This window comes from Papilio machaon, chromosome 13 (genome assembly GCF_912999745.1).
Source record: "Papilio machaon chromosome 13, ilPapMach1.1, whole genome shotgun sequence".
NCBI classification, from domain to species: Eukaryota; Metazoa; Arthropoda; class Insecta; order Lepidoptera; family Papilionidae; genus Papilio; species Papilio machaon.
Genome location: NC_059998.1, coordinates 7,284,357 through 7,302,130, shown reverse-complemented (window position 1 = coordinate 7,302,130; position 17,774 = coordinate 7,284,357). Strand labels below are relative to the sequence as shown.

The following is a 17,774-nucleotide window of genomic DNA, read 5'->3' as shown; positions in this document are numbered from 1 at the left end:
TTATAAATTTTAATGGTGTCTTCTTAATTTAAAGTTCAACATTTATATTTGTATTATTATAAAAAAATATTTTCATAAAATAGTCTGAAATTTTAATTGTGATAAAAAATTACAAATTACATAAAAAATTCTTTAAAACGCTCACATACAATTGAGACTCAAGCAAGGTAACAATCTTTTCGCGTCGAAGTAGAAAATTTATTATCTATAAGAGTGCATTTAAAGCCAAATTCTATACTGCATCCGAAAGAAGTGCGCTGTCCAATTTATTTAATGGTTCAGATTTAGATATTAGTACAGCGTATATTCCAGTTTCAAAGAAGGCAGTCAATATATGTTCCTACGGCGATATATCACTTGCTTACAGTTACCTCGATCAATAAAAGTGGATACAATAATTTGTAAAAGCACACAAGACGTTGTTTAATAGAAACATATCAAGTTTTACTTTGATATATTGAAAACGTTCTATTATATAAGTATGAATTTTTCATATCTTTAAGTAAAGAACAAAATTAATTTTTATCTAAAAGTTTTGTATTTCATTTTTATTTCCTGAGTTTAAAAATTATTACATTTGTTTAAACTATTTGAATATTTTTATAGGATTCTTATTGTTGTAAAATCTTTAATTGTTATTTCTTAGAAGTATCTCATGCCTGTCTTTGCATTATTACGAGTATCAACGTCACCATTATCATAACATAAGTCAGTCCACTACTGACCATGAATGGATAATTTTTTTTTATAAGAGAAGAGGGCAAACGAGCACCGGAAGCACCAAGGTGTTCATCGACGCCCATGGACATCTGCAATACCAGAGGAATCACAGATACGTTGTTGGCCTTTGATATGGTGATACGCTCGCTTCTTGAAGGACCCTAAGTCGTAGCGGTTTGGAGATACCGCGCAGGACAGATAATTCCACGGCGGTAATTATTAATAATTAATAATAATTAATTAATTACAATACGGATAATTTTGATTCTGATAGTTATATTCTTTACCTAGCTGTTGCCAGCAACTTTCTCAACTAGGACATTAAAAAAATAATAGCCTATAATATGCCATTACACGTCAGCTATCTTTTAGTCCAAATCCTTCAAAAGCGGTTAATTTGTACCGGAGATTAAGCAGAACAAATGCAGACTGACGGACAAACAGGGAATTGTAAAAATTTGTAAGAATAAGCAAGGCAAAATCATTATATTCGTGATGTATGTTTTTTTTTTCTAAATTACATACAGACACACAAATCTTATTAATTGTATAGATATAAATAGATGATAAGCCATTAGCCATATTATTTGTTATATACTTGTAACATTAACATGTTCAAGAAATAAATTCCAATTTAAAGAAATAAATCTCAAATCTACATCAACTTTATAATGTATTTTAAATTCTCTTTGGCGTCATTCATTCAGTATCTCTCTTTATTGTAGTACAAAATTAAACAATAGTACCTACGGTTCCATTTAAATTTCTCTTTTACAATTACAGCGCGTAATTGAACACTTTTTTATTTATTGCTATTTGTCAACGTTCCCTTATTTTCTGTTGTTATATAATCATTGCTTATTTTTATTTTAAGGTAACCTTGGATTTTACTTGGGCACACTTTCTAACGTGACACTTTACATTGTTTTTTATAGTTTCCTTACTATATGTTTAGTACGAGAAATCTACAATGAGGAACTTCCTTAGTAGCAACTTAATGATCCTGAGTGTGGCAGTTGTTCCCGAGAAAAATAAGATTAATACGATTTTAAATTCAATTGTCTTAACCATAATTAAGACACATAAAACATCCTTCTTACTTCTTCCACAACTTTATTTAATTTAATAATTCAAACTGTGTTAAAAGCAACATAATATCAACAAATTGTTGTTTGTAATGTTACTGAAGCGATAGAGCTTTTAAAGCCAAATACATTAACAATCGACATCGATGTAATGAGCAAAATGATCTCGCGAAGAGGTGGGCTGGCTTCAAGCCAGGACGGGGGCCGCCCAAAACAAATTCAAGTCACGGCCTCTCGACCGGCGCCGATAATTAAGAGTTGAACTTAATACTTTAATAATTAACTTGCCGTACGAATGAAAATTTTCATTTGGAAAACCGGGAATTGAGTTTCAATTAAATTATCTTGTTACGGAAGTAAGGACGTTTAAAGGAATGTGATGAAATGTCTACACTAAGCTACCCTATTAAATATATTATTTCATGATCCCCTAAGACGAAGTGTAATTGCTCCGAAGCGATTTTCTTATGGAATTAAAAATATCTGGAACTAACACATGACAATCGCGTGACTTATCAAAGTTATTGTCAGTTCTATAAATCTTTGAACTGAATAGTCAGACGTCTTTTTTAGTATTTTATTTTAATTTCACTGTCGATAATATCATTCCTAGATTGTGATAGTAGTTTGTTAGCAAAGGTAGGCACTATCCACCTGAAGCTCTACCGTCCATAAACAGGTGACAATCTTGCGTCTATAACATAAGAGGTGCGATTTAAAAGCGATAGCGGATACTTCGAACCATTATGATATAAGAAAAATCCTAATTACGTAGTTGATGTCGAAACGGTAGCCCAGTGCGGGTTGGTTGAATTCACACATATCTTTGAATCTCTTCGTAAAAACATCGGATAAATCGAAAAACACATTGGTACATGTTGGGATTCGAACCGAGGACCTGTTAATTACAAGTCATGTGCTTAACAGCTGAGCCACTGACGCTCTGTGGTAAGTTAAGTGGTAACAAACATCCATTAATCCATCCATACATTCGCAATTATAAAATTAGTAAGATGTAGAATGAAATAACACACTCTTAATAAGAACTAATTTTGCTTCTAAATAACAGGCTGATAAATTGAACGCAAATGAAAACAATACCACAAAAAGATGAATTAAACATCTTGACTTTAATCTAAATTGTATTAATTAGTGTATTTTGTAATTTTCCGTTATGATGTTTACACACTCACAAAGTTTAACAGAGGTTCGTGAGGAAATTGTAATTTCTAGGGACATCAAGTTCAAAATTGCCAGTGTAATGGCGACATAAACACTTTAAAATAATCACTTATGAAGTGTTAAATTCATTTCCATTGATATTTCTAATTAGACTGTTAACTTGTTTGCAATTTTACATATAAATAACTCAATTATACATTAGCTGTCGTCCGTCCGCGCGGAATTAAAAAAAAACTTAATTAGCATATGTGTTATTCCAGTCTATGTTCAACATCTATGCCAAATATCTCCATCCACACATCCAAACATTCGCATATATATAATTAGTAAGAAGGAAAATGTAAATTTTTGTAATAACATTATTGAAATAGCTATGGTTAAATGCTCTAAGTATAGTCGAGCAAAGTTTCATTGATGTTACTCGGGTAATGGTACAAAATATAGTGTTTTTTTTAAATACCGTATAATTTTTTTTAATCTGAATTCCTTTTTAAAACACTTAGCAACTATTATATCGGTTTGTAATTAAACTCATAACGAAATTGTACCTGATGGAACAAACTGATAGTAGTGTGTAGAACCTGGAATAATATTGTTAGAATTTACCTGTAGAATAAAATAGGTACCTTTGTGTTTTAACCATAAATATCTTTTTATAAAGGCAAAAAAAAAACATTTAATTTTGTCTATGATATATTTCCTTAACAAATACAATCGCCACACGCTAGTCACTTTCACCTTGCCTTAATTGGCGTTATTCCAAACGAGCAACAAAACACGAGGTGGCGTGGCCCGATATCATGGCAAGAATAAGCTCCGTTCAGGGTTGCCATCTATATATTCACAATAAAGGACAAAAAGTACGCTGTGACCGTTAAACAACATGCAAACGGCAACCATGAATAGAAAAAATGTTTTTCTGATTAATTAAGCAAGTTATATATTGTAAATTATACATAATTGAGACATAAAAATAGCTTCGGTTATTAATGGTGAATTATTTTCTTTTTCAAAATATCGTTTATATACGGAAACAATAATATATTGTTCTTTCTTGCCCAAAGATAATCGACATGATTGTAAGCCTGATCTTTATTGATTATGTATTTAAAAACATTCGGTAGGTTCTTTTTTAAAATATTCACATCTGCAATCGTTGAAACGACATCATTACTCGCTGATATTAACGCAACTGGTATTTTCACTTTCTTCAAATCATAGAGCGGCGGCTTTACAGATCCGTAGATTTGTAAATTTTTCTTAATACCGTAGTCAAATTTCGCAAACTGCTTTCTTAGTCCTATCTGAGCGAAATGATATAAATTCTTCAAAGATGTAGCTGTTGGAAAATGTCCTAGAACAATACGACTAAAAGAAGCCTCTAATTCATCGCTATCTCTCCCAGCCAAGGGAAATACAAATCCTTCAACGCATACAACATAACCTAAAATAGGCCGAGGACAAAATAATTTTAATAGCGTATTCAATATTGATGTATCACCAAATATTTCAGTAACTCCTAACGCTAAAGCAAAACGATAGGCAAACGGTGAAACATTAATAATAGTAGTCAATGGTTGTTTTGTATTTTGTAAGAAACACACAGGAGCAAGGGCAATTAGTAAACCAATCTTTGAGTTATATTCAGGTCTCGTTGATGTTAAAACATAGAACATTGTATTTCCTTGTGAATGACCTATACCTGTTAAAGATTTAGCTCCAGTTGTATTAAGAACCAAATCTATAGATGCAGCTAGGTCATAACTATGTTCATTTATGGAGAAGTTCCAATACTCTCGATCTGTATCTGGATTAAGATGGACATGTTGTCTCGAGTATCTATTCCCTCTAGTATTAGGGAACCATAAATCATATCCTAAAGCTGCGTAGTAAATAGCAAAAGAATAATTGCCCCTTAAAATCCAGGAATCACACGAATCGAAGATACCATGCATCACCAATAAAGGTCTTCCATCTTTTTTACCTGGTATTCTGAATATTCGAATGATATATCCGTCTTCGGTTGTCACATTATATTCTACAGCTGGATATCCATATTTGTTTGCGAGTTCCATAAAATTTAATCTTCCATCTTCTGGTAAAAATGTATTTGCTATCGATGTAGCTTGACTGGACACATAATTATTTTTAGTTAAATTTAATAATACTAGTAAAATAATTTGTTCAAACTTCATTCTAGGGTAAACGACACGAACTAATAAAATCATCAGACTAAATCGTATTAAAAGATATCCAAACTTGTTTCTAGTAATAAAACTTAGTTAGTCTCGATTAACCCATTAGTCTGTCTTTTTACGGTTCTTGCTGTTTTATATTGCAAAATTTCTGAGAAAATGTAAAGTTGTAACCTTGCTGTAACTTATATTTGACTAGCTGTTCGTGAACGTATCAGTCGCTGTGAAGTATCTAAGCGATGTAATATTCAATTTTAATTAAAAATCTAACATTTTGTTTACCATTTTGCAGAAACCCTTTCTTGTATAGTCAATTTTAAAATTATCTATCTTAACATTGTCTTCTAAATCTTTCCATCGTTTTAGTACAGTAACAATTATGTAAAATTATTCTAAATTATCGTAATTTGAGCTGGATTAAACAAATGAATTGTCGGTATCATTCAAGATATTGATACCCTCGTTTGAAATTATAGCCTAAGCCGAAGGCTTACCCGACTACTGTTTAAGCCCAGCTGTAATTTTAGTATTATCATCCTAATACGCAGATCTGAACCCAGTAGTATTTGTTGATGTTATGAATTAATACTCCAGATAATAATATAAGTACGTTTATTGTCAGCTTTCACTGCCTAATAAAATATGATTGTGATTGATCCAAACAGAGGAAAGAACAGAAAAGAGACTTATAAGACAACTAAATAATAATGTATACAAAAACAAAGGAAAAGACACTAACTAAAATTATACATTAATGAAACAAAAATGTGTAGACATATTGTTTATTGATGCGTAGTTTACAAAATCAAGATTGAATTATCCTGCTAAGTAATAACAAATACTTGCACCGAATTTAACAATTCAATTGAAGCCGAATCTCCAAACGCGTCCGTCGAAAAATAAAATACGTTGCAAATGCATCAAAGCCTGTTATCGAGTCCAATTAGCGGGACCGCTTCGACCCCCGCACTTAATTGGAACGGTTTCATTTGTGTATTCATCAATCCGCGTCCACAACTCTCCGATAACAGACAAACCGCTACATGCATATTTGTAAACTTACAACCTCGTGTTATTAATACTTAGGCACTACAATTGACATCATGACTATATGCTCACTAGCAAACTGCTGCGAAAGGATTGAATCCGGAAAACTAAACGACAGAACACACAATTATTTTTTAAACAAATTCTTCTAGAACGATAAGAAATAAAATACAACCGATTAAATGAAAATAAATAGTTTAATTGTACAAGTTTATTTGGACGTAAAGTTTTATCTAAAAATGACAACACAACCAGCGGGTTTAGACAATGTAAAATTCGATTATCGCTATTGCTAGTAGAATCGAGAAGCTGTGTCAAAATGAATAGGAAAAATACGTGACATATTGCAAGATATTGACACTTCCATACATTTTTGACTATTCGATTAACGACTTCGCTTAACAAATATTACTTTGTCTCGCCCCCTTATTCTGACGGAACTCATTTAAAAATTATAGTTGCTGTCAATTGGATAATTGAGGAAGAAAATGATTTGTTCTTAAAAGTAGTAGAAATGAATATTTATTATAAAATTTAATTTTATTAATAACTTTGTATTTGTATTCGATATTAAATAATAGCATCCAATTTAATTTGATAAATACAATTGATTTTTCTAAAATAATTCCATTATTCAAATTAATTGCGGAATCATCTTTTGCAGATGTTTTAATATGATTCCAACACTTGATAAACGTACGGGAATAAGTAATCATACATGTGCTTACCCCAAACATGATCGATGTGATTGCACAACCATCTAGGACTCACAATATAACGGACAACATTTGGTAATTTAGATCTCAAAATTTTAACATCATCAACAGTCGATATCTTATCATTTAAACAAACGTACAACACTATTTTTGTGGTAATTAAATTCAAATCATAAACTGGTGGTATTGTTGAATTGTAGTTCTCAAGGTTTCCTGCATTACCATAATTAAATTGTCCGAAAATCCTTCGATAGCCAACTTGAGCAAAATGGTATAAAGTCTTCAAAGCAGTACTGGTAGGGAAATGTCCTACTAACACCGATAAAAAACTAGGTTCAAGCTCCTCACTATCGTGTCCAGTAAAAGGAAACATGATTTTTTTAACACATATATCATATCCAAGCTGCGGTAATGTACAGATAATTTTCTCATACGTGTTGAATAAGGAATTATCATTAGCTACTTCATTTATACCCAAAGCACTAAGCACATCATACAACGCGGATGAAATTGATATAAAGAATGAGAGAGGTGACTGAACATTTTGTATATAACATATCGGTGCCAACGCCATCATCACGTTTATCTTTGAATTGTATTCAGGTCTCGTCGAACACAGCACATAAAATATAGTATTGCCTTGTGAAAATCCGATAGCGTTCAACTTCTTGAAACCGGTTTCGTTTAGAACTCTGTCTATTATAGCTGGTAGATCATAATAGCCGTTTTCGTGGAAACTGAAATCCCAGAATTGTACATCTTTATCAGGATTGAGTCTGACGTGATTCCGGGAATATTTATTACCTCTGATATTACCGAACCAAAGATCATAGCCTGAATTAGCTAATGTAATACCGAGGGAAAAATTTCCTCTTAAAAGCCAAGCATCTGATGAGTCCGCGATTCCGTGCATTAATAACACTGGCAGTTTATTCTTTTTTCTTCTGTACTTTCCACGGATTCTAAATAAACCAAGAATATATCCATCCTTAGTAGTAACTTTATATTCCATCGCGTGGTGACCATATTTTCTTGCTAGTTGTGTAAAATTAAATCTACCATCTTCGGGAAGTATATCATTAATTGGGTTTTCTTCATTGCTTGATCCTAAACTTCCATTTACATAACAATATAAGATAAGTATTACTATAAAATTCACCATATTAAAATTAAAAATAGCGAAAACACCACAACTGTTAAATTCTTTAGGTATACAAAGTTTGAAATGAAAAAATCTATTATCTACTTTTGTTAAAAAAGAGGTAATTTATTAATGTCTAGACAAATACAAATAAAACGATAAGAAAATCTTCTGCATGTTTGTGTGTATCAACATAAATGTTTGTTACTAACTGCTAACTACTAATATTATAAATGCGACTGTCTAGATGGATGGATGGATGTTTATTAGAAGGTATCTTCGGAACGGCTGCATGGATATAGATGAAATTTGGTATGGATGTAGAACAGACTGGAAGAACACATAGGTCACTAGTTAAGTTTTTTTAAATCTTCGGAACTACTGGACAGATTTTGACGGGACTTTGACGGGAAGGTAGCCGATGCAACGCGGACATATTATAGGCTGTTTTCAAACTGCACTGATTAAGTCGCGGGCAACCGCTAGGAATAAATAAGTTTATAATTTTAATAAAAAAATTAAAATTTTAAGATTCAAAATGAATATAGTTTGCTCATAATTTATTCGAAAAAAAAAGCAACAAACTTTTATAAACGTCATTACAATATACTGTTGATAAACAACTGAAGACTAATGGTGACACACAGATCCCTGACATTTTACAAATTAAACAAGATAACGAAGTTAGTTCTTTTGTTAATACTCAGAATTCATTACATTGTAATTACTGAAAGTGAATGGTGGAAGAATCTTAGTGAAAATTCTAAAGAATAGTATAAAACATAGTGGTATATAACAATCATACTCGAATTAAACATTATCCTCCGGTTAGTTACATAAATATTTAAAAATAATAGACACAATACTATGATACTTAAATAATTATAATAAAATTAAGTAAAATATTGTAAATTCGTTAAAAATTACCGATCGACATCGAAATATTTTAAATTGCGGCATTAATGGCGCCTTCGTTGTACGCTCGTAACGTTGTTTAAATATGTAAAACAAAATAATCCAATCATTGGCACAATACAACGCGATACCGCAACAAGGTATCATGAAGTCAGTTTACATTTATAATGAAACCAGGAATTATTTTTGTAATTCCTACATTTTCAATCGTACTTGTTTCTATTTTCAAATCATCGTACTACTTATGGCTACTGTTAGCTGATATCTAAGTATATGGACGTATTCGCTTACTTCTATTCTAGAAATCAACAAATTAGAAGATGAATAATTTAGGTTACTTTTTTGTGGCATTGTACTATCCTGGAAAATGTTTGATTTAGATACCCCTTATGTAAGTGCTTTAGGAAAAGAAGCTAAACACTTTTTGGAGTTATCAGAATCAATATATAAAATGGATTAAATGAGTTTATTATTATTAAAAGATTTAGACAATTCAATGAAAGTGTTTATAAATTTCCCATCTTCCCAATATAAAATTTATAAAAATCCCTTCCACACTGCATAATTTACATACATTTTGCTAACCTGTACAAAGCAATTCGTAAAAATAAACTTTGCTTTCTAGCTTGAGGAACTAACGTACGTAAGTTGACTACCTCGAGGACACCTGTCTTGACTACACACTTTACTAAGCGAACTAGGTTACAAAGTTGTTTTGTGATAATGTTTTTTCATCGACCACCTTACAAGACGGATTTTGATGGAAAGTTGGAGGATACGATTGGCGAATTAAAAAAAAAACACGTTTTCACTGTAGAACTCGAAGTGCTAATTCTTTTTTTTTATATCAAAAGCTGGCAAACGAGCAAACGACCACCTGGATTCACCGAAATAGCGAGGCGACTGTTGCCCATAGACATCCGCAAATGCAGACGCGTTGCCTACCTTTAATCAACGGAGAAGGGGACGCACAGAGAGTAATTTGTACGAAAGTTCAAAATTCCTATCCCCATTAACCGTATTATATTCCCCAAAATTTCTGGGAATGCAGTTCAACAACAGTTCAAGGTTAAATTTATTTAAAGTTTATTAAATTTAGTAGCCAATAGTGTCAATGTTTTTATTCATGTTATGAAACTTACCTCTGTCCCCTGCACCTTGAGTTTCATATGGTCTTCTCGAGTGGTCTTCCCGTCTTTCCGTTTCTTCCAGCAGTAGCCGTCGCGCCTGTACCGAACTTTCTTGCGACTGTATAGAAGCATCGAACCGCTTTTTGGTCTGAAACAAAAACAAACAAAAAATTTATCACCGATATTATTTCTTTATCTTTTCATTTTTTTAGCCGACTTCAAAAAGAAGGAGGTTATCAATTCGACTGTATTTTTTTTAATGTGTGTAACCGAGATGCTCCGCCCCTGGTGGTCCGATTTTGATAAAAATTATTTTAATCGAAAGGAATTGCTTGCAGATGGGTCCCAATAACAAATAATATGCGAAGTATCTAAAATTGCTGCAACCCGTCTATAGTAAAAGTGAAGTGAAGTACAAGTAAATTGTCCCATATTGTATTTTGTAATAAATTTCAATTCTTAAAAGCGCAAAGAAGGCTCTATTTTCTGTGATAGACACGACGTTAAAATACCACCTACAAATATAAGAAGGCTCTTTTGAATCTTGAACAATCTTTCGGTCAATGGAAACAATCCATTTGTGAAATTCGTTTTAAAGCAAGTTAATTTATCTGCAATTTAATGTAAGAGGAAGCGAGTCAGCAATCGTTTGAATTATTATAGAGGTAAGCACCTATATCCGTGGCTTTGTTATTTATTGCCGGGGAAATAAAACTCCGCTGTCGACCGGACTCAGTTTACGACCAAATTACCTTGTTATCCAGATAAGTGTGAACTGGTATGTCACCTTAGAAAACGTTCTTTCATTATACATGTCACATTTCTTCCACTTTCGCTTTTTAACCTTTTTTTATATGTTTCTCAATTTATTATTGTTCTTACAAACCGTCTTAGTACTTGTATGTAATGCGTTTGGTATGCGTATAGCTATTTACTTGTATTGAATTGAAATTATGCTTTGAAATTACTTTCAAAGACTTTTATGTATTCATTATAATTCTGTTTAAGAAGTTTTCTACTTTCATGTATTTTAATAGTCATTATATTCATAATTTAAACTAAACAAAACAAATAGACCAATAACATTATGAAACCACGGTGTCTAAAATTTTAGATCAAATTACCAAAATTGGTTTCACTATAAACAAAATAAATATATTATACCTTAAATTGCTTATAATTATGCTCTGCAATGGCTTGTTACAATTTTACGTTACCCTAGAGATCAATTATAAGGTTAGTTTGATAGTTGTTTATTACTAAAGGTTAGCGTATTGGGCATTCATTTGATAATTTTGTGTCAAACTATAACTTTGTTAATTGACCGCTGGGTAATTTTAACCCTTGTATACCCAAAGGTAAAATCGATACAATTGTCAGTTGGGGATTTGCTAAAATTTCTAAAAATTAAATTAAATAACAGTTGATTTGCAAATGTATGCAGTGTCATGCCAATTTTCTTTTTAAAAACTAGCTTTTACCCGCGACTCCGTCCGCGCGGGATAAAAAATAAAAAACGGGGTAAAAATTATCCTATGTCCGTTTCCTGGTTCTAAGCTACCTGCCCACCAATTTTCAGTCAAATCGATTCAGCCGTTCTTGAGTTATAAATAGTGTAACTAACACGACTTTCTTTTATATATATAGATACGTGAAACATCATCAGGAGCGTCGATGGCTCAGGGGTTAAGCACTTGACTTGCAATCTGTAGGTCCTGGGTTTGAATCCCGCCATATACCAATGTGTTTTACGATCTTCGATTTACATATGTACATTTATCCGACGTTCTTACGTGATGCAACCTGCACATATCTGAGAATAAATTCAATGATAAGAGTGAAGTCAACCAACCCGCACTTGCTTGACTATGGCCTAGTCACCCTAACTTGGGGAAGGCTCCGAGCCATTCAGTGGGGACGTATGTTGAGCTGATGATGACGTAAAAATTAATTTATTTGCAGCATAACACACCATGCTACATAAAGAATAAATTGTTGTGAGGGAATTTACGATTCTCTGTTGTTTATCTTCCTAAAAACCAAACTCCCTTAAACTACTGTTATACCTACGTGTCTAAATTTTGAACAAAGCTAAACTATTTATTGGCACTAGTGTCGTATTATCTTAAACGAGATATAAAGAGAAATGTTGATCTATAAATCCTGACCTCACTATTAATAATCTGTATGTTAAAATGGTATTTTAAATATAGGCCGAAAGCATTCTGCCATCGATTCGATTTTTATTTATCCCCACAATAAAGCGCAGGCGGGCAAACAGCGCCATATTTCGGTGGACGTCGCGATCACGCGTTATATCGGGACGGGAACAAGCGCCGCGTCCGATTCATGGCTTCCCACCGACTAATAAATCGCGTATTGGCCGCATAAATAACGCTTCTATGTCGACCGCGACGTTTTTTTGTAGACCAACATCATCGGCCGTATGTCACTGGGAACGTAAAATGGGTTGTACCTTGTACACTTTATGGTTACGTTCGGCTATTATATTTTGTATATTTACTAGGAATTTTACTAAATTTCAAAGCTGGCACGTAATAAATCTATTCAGAAAGGCTTCAGTTTTGTAAAAAAAAATGACTAGTGAAAAAAAGATCCACACAAAGAGAGAGAAATGAAAAACAACAACACAAAATCCATCACTATCTCTATGACAGATGAGAAATTAAATATATGTACTTAAATAATTTTAGTCTTCCTTCCCTTTCCACCCTTTTCTTATAAGAAAAGGATAGGAAGGGTAAGTTTACTTTATGGAGGACGGTACACATAGGAAGGGGAAATGTTATTTCTCTGTGCGTCATCGTATCCTCCGTCGATTAGCAGCTGCAATTGCAGATATCTATGGAAAGCGGTCACTTCTCGTTTGCCACATAATAATATAAAAAAATGTCAATTACGATTTATTCTTAACTAGAACTTGATCTGTATTCAACTAATAATAATATACTACTGATATAAAGAGGAAAGATTTGATTGTTTGCATTAAATAGGTTCCGAAACTACTAGAACAATTTGAAAAAACGGCCACCTGGATTCGCCGTAATAGGCAGGCGACCGTTGCCCATAGACATCCATAATTCTACGCTGACGAAGTGCAAAACAAGATTTAAAGATAAAACTACTTGCAATAATATTTGTGAATAGGAATTATTACAAGAAAGAAAGTTAAACTTGTTGCGATATACAAATAAAATTGGCTGACAAGTTGAAACTAGATTAAACTAAAATTCACTTTCAATGTTTCACTAAAGCTCGTATGTTGTACTTTTTGTTACAGCACTAAAGTGCAATGGCGCATGAAGAGCTTTAAAAGCGAATAGAACAATAGAATTCAGTTTATAAAATGACAATACAACATAAATTTACTAACACTAATCGAACGATTTATTTTAAATAACAGTTTCTTTTTTTTTATATCTTTTTAAGGAAAAAAATTCGATTCTATTTTTGGTTGTGGTTCAGAAGGTCATAAAAACAAACATATAAAACAGAAGTAGTCTCTTCAAAGATAGCAAATTATATTATTACTTTATTACTAGCTGTCGCCCGCGACTCCGTCCGCGCGCAGTTTAAAAATGGGGGGGGGTATGAAAAATAGATGTTGGCCGATTCTCAGACCTACTGAATATGCTCACGAAATTTCATGAGAATCGGTCAAGCCGTTTCGGAGGAGTACGGTGACGAAAACTGTGACACGAGAATTTTATATATTAGATTCTACGTAGAAAACAGTTGAAAGCATAAGTAATGAATTATCCCCAAGACATTTCTAGTCCCACAATTCTGAACAACAGTCTATTTCTTAGTTCTTGGGTCAGTCCCACAAGGCATCTTTTTGACATTGACAGGGGGAGGCACCACCAGTTTTAAGGATTACCAGTAAACAAAAATTTTCCCAACTTCTTCCGATAGTCGTCCATCAATTGATTTGCAACTTATAACCTGAGTTCTTGTATTCATTCTTAACTATTTAAATTGTTACATCAAAACACATTAGCAAATTAACTTACATGTCATAACATCATGCGTTATATTTTTATAGAATTACGAAATTACGAAAATAGCAACATTAAACCGTGCATTTGTCGATCTCTCATTGGTTAAAATATGTCGCTGTCAATATGACATTGTTAGTTCACATATTTTACGACTGTCATAAGATCCTTGTGAAATCTTATCTATATATATAAAAGAAAGTCGTGTTAGTTACACTATTTATAACTCAAGAACGGCTGAATCGATTTGACTGAAAATTGGTGGGCAGGTAGCTTAGAACCAGGAAACGGACATAGGATAATTTTTACCCCGTTTTCTATTTGTTTATTTTTTTATTCCGCGCGGACGGAGTCGCGGGTAAAAGCTAGTCTATATATATAAAAGAAAGTTGTGCTAGTTACACCATTTATAACTCAAGAACGGCTGAATCGATTTGACTGAAAATCGATGGGCAGGTAGCTTAGAACCAGGAAACGGACATAGGATAATTTTTACCCCGTTTTCTATTTTTTTTTATTCCGCGCGGACGGGGTCGCGGGTAAAAGCTAGTTGTATATATTTACCGTCTTGACAAACAATACAACCGCTAAATCTCATTTAATTCGAATACTCTGCTTTAAAATTAAATCTACTTACGATGTTTAAGACTTAAATACACCATATTTTAAGAAAAAAGTAATGCCTAAATTTAGAAGACTATAACATACCGTTTCAGTCGGAAAAACAGAAATGCTAAAATAAATTTCAATGATGTTGTAAAAGTCATTGTTAGTCCTAAAAGATTATTTTCAAGTATTCTACAAAAGAAATATTATATAAAAGAAATATTCCTGAATTGATAGTGAACAGTCGCCGTATACCTTATTCGACGTGCAATAAATATTTAGGCATATGGTTAGATGGTAGTCTGCGATGGGGACGTCACATAAATGAATTAAATAAGAAAAGCTCAAAACTTTTAAATATTCTAAAAATTCTTTCTGGCAAAACATGGGGAATACACCCAAAACACCTACGAAAATTATATCTATCCTTAATAAGAAGTAGATTAGATTATGCGTCATTTATATATGATTGCAGTGCCAAAAATCACACAAACAAACTTGACATAATACAGAATCGCGCTTTGAGAATAATTGGCGGATTCATTAAAACGACTCCAATTCATGTTATGGAATCAGAGCTAAGTATTGTACCCTTGACAGTTAGACGACTTTTCCTGGCTTTTAAGTACAGTTTGAAATCTAATGCTTGGTCCGATAATTTTACTTGCGATCTTATTACAAAATTGGGCTCCTTGAGTAATAGTAGATATTGGCAAAAAAAAAGAAAACCTTTACTAATCAAGACGTTTAATGAAGTGAGCCAAATAAATATGATCAGATCTGACATTTTAAATATGTTTAATTTAGACTTATGGGTTACGGCGTTAGACATTAAATCAATAACACGTTTTAATCTTAATTGTATAACTTCTTCTAAGACATCTTACGATCCTAATATAATTAAAAATATCGTTATTGCTGAATTGAACTTGATTTATAGTAGCTCACATAAAATATTTACAGACGGTTCTAAAAGTGATCAGGGTCTTGGAATAGGTATTTATGACCAAACTTTAAACCAGACATTTGGATACAAAATAAATTCGGAAGTGTCAATTATGACGCTGGAACTCATTGCAATATCACAGGCTTTGAATTACTCAATTCACTGTCGTGTAAAGGATCTTGTCATTTTTACTGACAGCAAAAGTGCCTTACAACATTTGGCTCGTTGCGCCTCTGGTTGCAGAGGATTAACGATAGCCTACGAAGTTTTAAAATCTATTATCACTCTGCTGAATAGTGGATCAGTTATAAGGCTGCAATGGGTTCCGGCTCATGTTGGTGTAAAAGGAAACGAGCTGGCAGATCGCATCGCCAAGCGAGCGGCTGACAGTAATAACATTGTCAATTTTATTCCAGACCATAGTGAATACTTTTCTAAATTCAAAATTTCGTGTATAAAAATTTGGAATGACATGTTTCAAGAAACATCTAAAGAAAAGGGCATTTGGTATAGGATTTTACAAAGCGAGCCACTAAATTTGCCTTGGTTCACAGGCGGGTTGAGCAGAAGGCATATTAGATCAGCGTTGAGACTTCGTTCTGGCCACTACCCAACAGCAAGTTTTGGATTTCTGATGAAAAAAACCACGTCTCCTAATTGTGAGACATGCAGGAAGCCAGAAGATGTCCAACACTTGCTGTTGGAGTGTGAGCGAAACAGACGGGATCGGGAGCTGTTGTTCGCAGAGCTGAAAGTTAATCCCATCGATGTTGGTCTAATTTTTTCAATTTTGTCAGACCCGACCTCAATGGCGGCGATTCGACTATGCCAGCTCGTTTATTAAAACGAAAAAGGCACTATGGGATTGGCATGTCTTAAAAAGACAAAAATCCCAAAAAAAAAAACAGATTAAAAAAAAAAAAAAAAGTATTCTACAATCAGCGGGGCGTGTGTGCTAAGAAACAATTAATTTAACATATTTTAATTTCATCCTAAACCTTTTACTTTAAACTTAAGATTTCCTTGTTCCTTTGTGTATGTATCTATTCACGTACGATACCGTATTGTACCTTCTAATCATTATTAATACCCCGAGTCGGAACATTCCCGACATGGCTGCCGACGTGTGCCCTGCAGGCAGATACGCACACAGTTATATTACGAACAGGTATTACCAATTATTGCTCTGTGGTATGTAGGAATATATTACCTGAGGAACAGACGAACCATCGTTAATTACAATACAAGGATAGTTAGATGGTGAGTTAGCCATCTTTACTATGGCTTTAAGATAAATAACGCCCGAATCAGAGACATTTTAACCATCTTTTTAGCCGACTTCAAAAAGAAGGAGGTTATCAATTTCGACTGTATTTTTTTATGTGTGTTACCACGATGCTCAGCCCCTGGTTCTCCGATTTTGATAAAAATTATTTTAATCGGAAGGAAGTGCTTGCAGATGGGTCCCATTTTTTGATATTTTAATAATAATTCCTATGTGTTTTTCCAGACTATGTTCTACATCTGTGTCAAATTTCATCAATATCCGTTGAGCCGTTCCAGTACCTTTAAACAAATATCCATTCATCTAAATATTCGCATTTATATTATTAGTAAGATCCCCCCCCATATATTAGTATTTTATTCTTGAGATATAAATAAAAGTCTAGTAGCAGCCTAGTATAAACAAATGTAATATCCTTTTGATACTTTTTATTTTAAACAATTCATCTAGTATATGTATGTGTCCACTAAAAGTCAGACTTATGCATGTTTTAAATATTGTAACGTTGACTAACTGTGTTTAACTATAATGATTCAACATTTATCATACCAAACAACATACGTCAAAAATAAAAGTCAAAGCGCTTCAGAATTTTCTCGAATTAATCATAGTGCTTGAACGTGAAGGGTCTGTTCTACAAAACCGATATCTCATTGAAAAAGTTTTTCAGCAAACGGCTTTGACGGTAAGCGGTAAGGTAAAGAAAGAATCGATAATCTCGTCTCGAGAACAAACGTACAGCCAGTTTCTGTTTGAAAACTAATCGGTATTCATGAAAGAGGAGAAA

General features: G+C 33.1%; 2 protein-coding genes across 2 annotated transcripts in view; both read right to left on the bottom strand.

The window, feature by feature from the left end:
* LOC106709231 (calmodulin-binding transcription activator 2) overlaps nucleotides 1-17,774 on the bottom strand; it is a 111,789-nt gene that overhangs the window by 20,448 nt on the left and 73,567 nt on the right. Inside the window, exon 4 of the mRNA XM_045680408.1 lies at nucleotides 10,144-10,279. Coding sequence (XP_045536364.1) covers nucleotides 10,144-10,263 — 120 coding nt within the window. The 5' untranslated portion in view covers nucleotides 10,264-10,279. The remainder of the gene's footprint in view (nucleotides 1-10,143; nucleotides 10,280-17,774) is intronic.
* Nucleotides 6,891-8,156, bottom strand: LOC123721567 (lipase 1-like). Its single transcript, XM_045680409.1, has one exon. It carries the CDS (start codon nucleotides 8,105-8,107, stop codon nucleotides 6,899-6,901), a length of 1,209 nt encoding a protein of 402 aa, XP_045536365.1. The 5' UTR covers nucleotides 8,108-8,156; the 3' UTR covers nucleotides 6,891-6,898.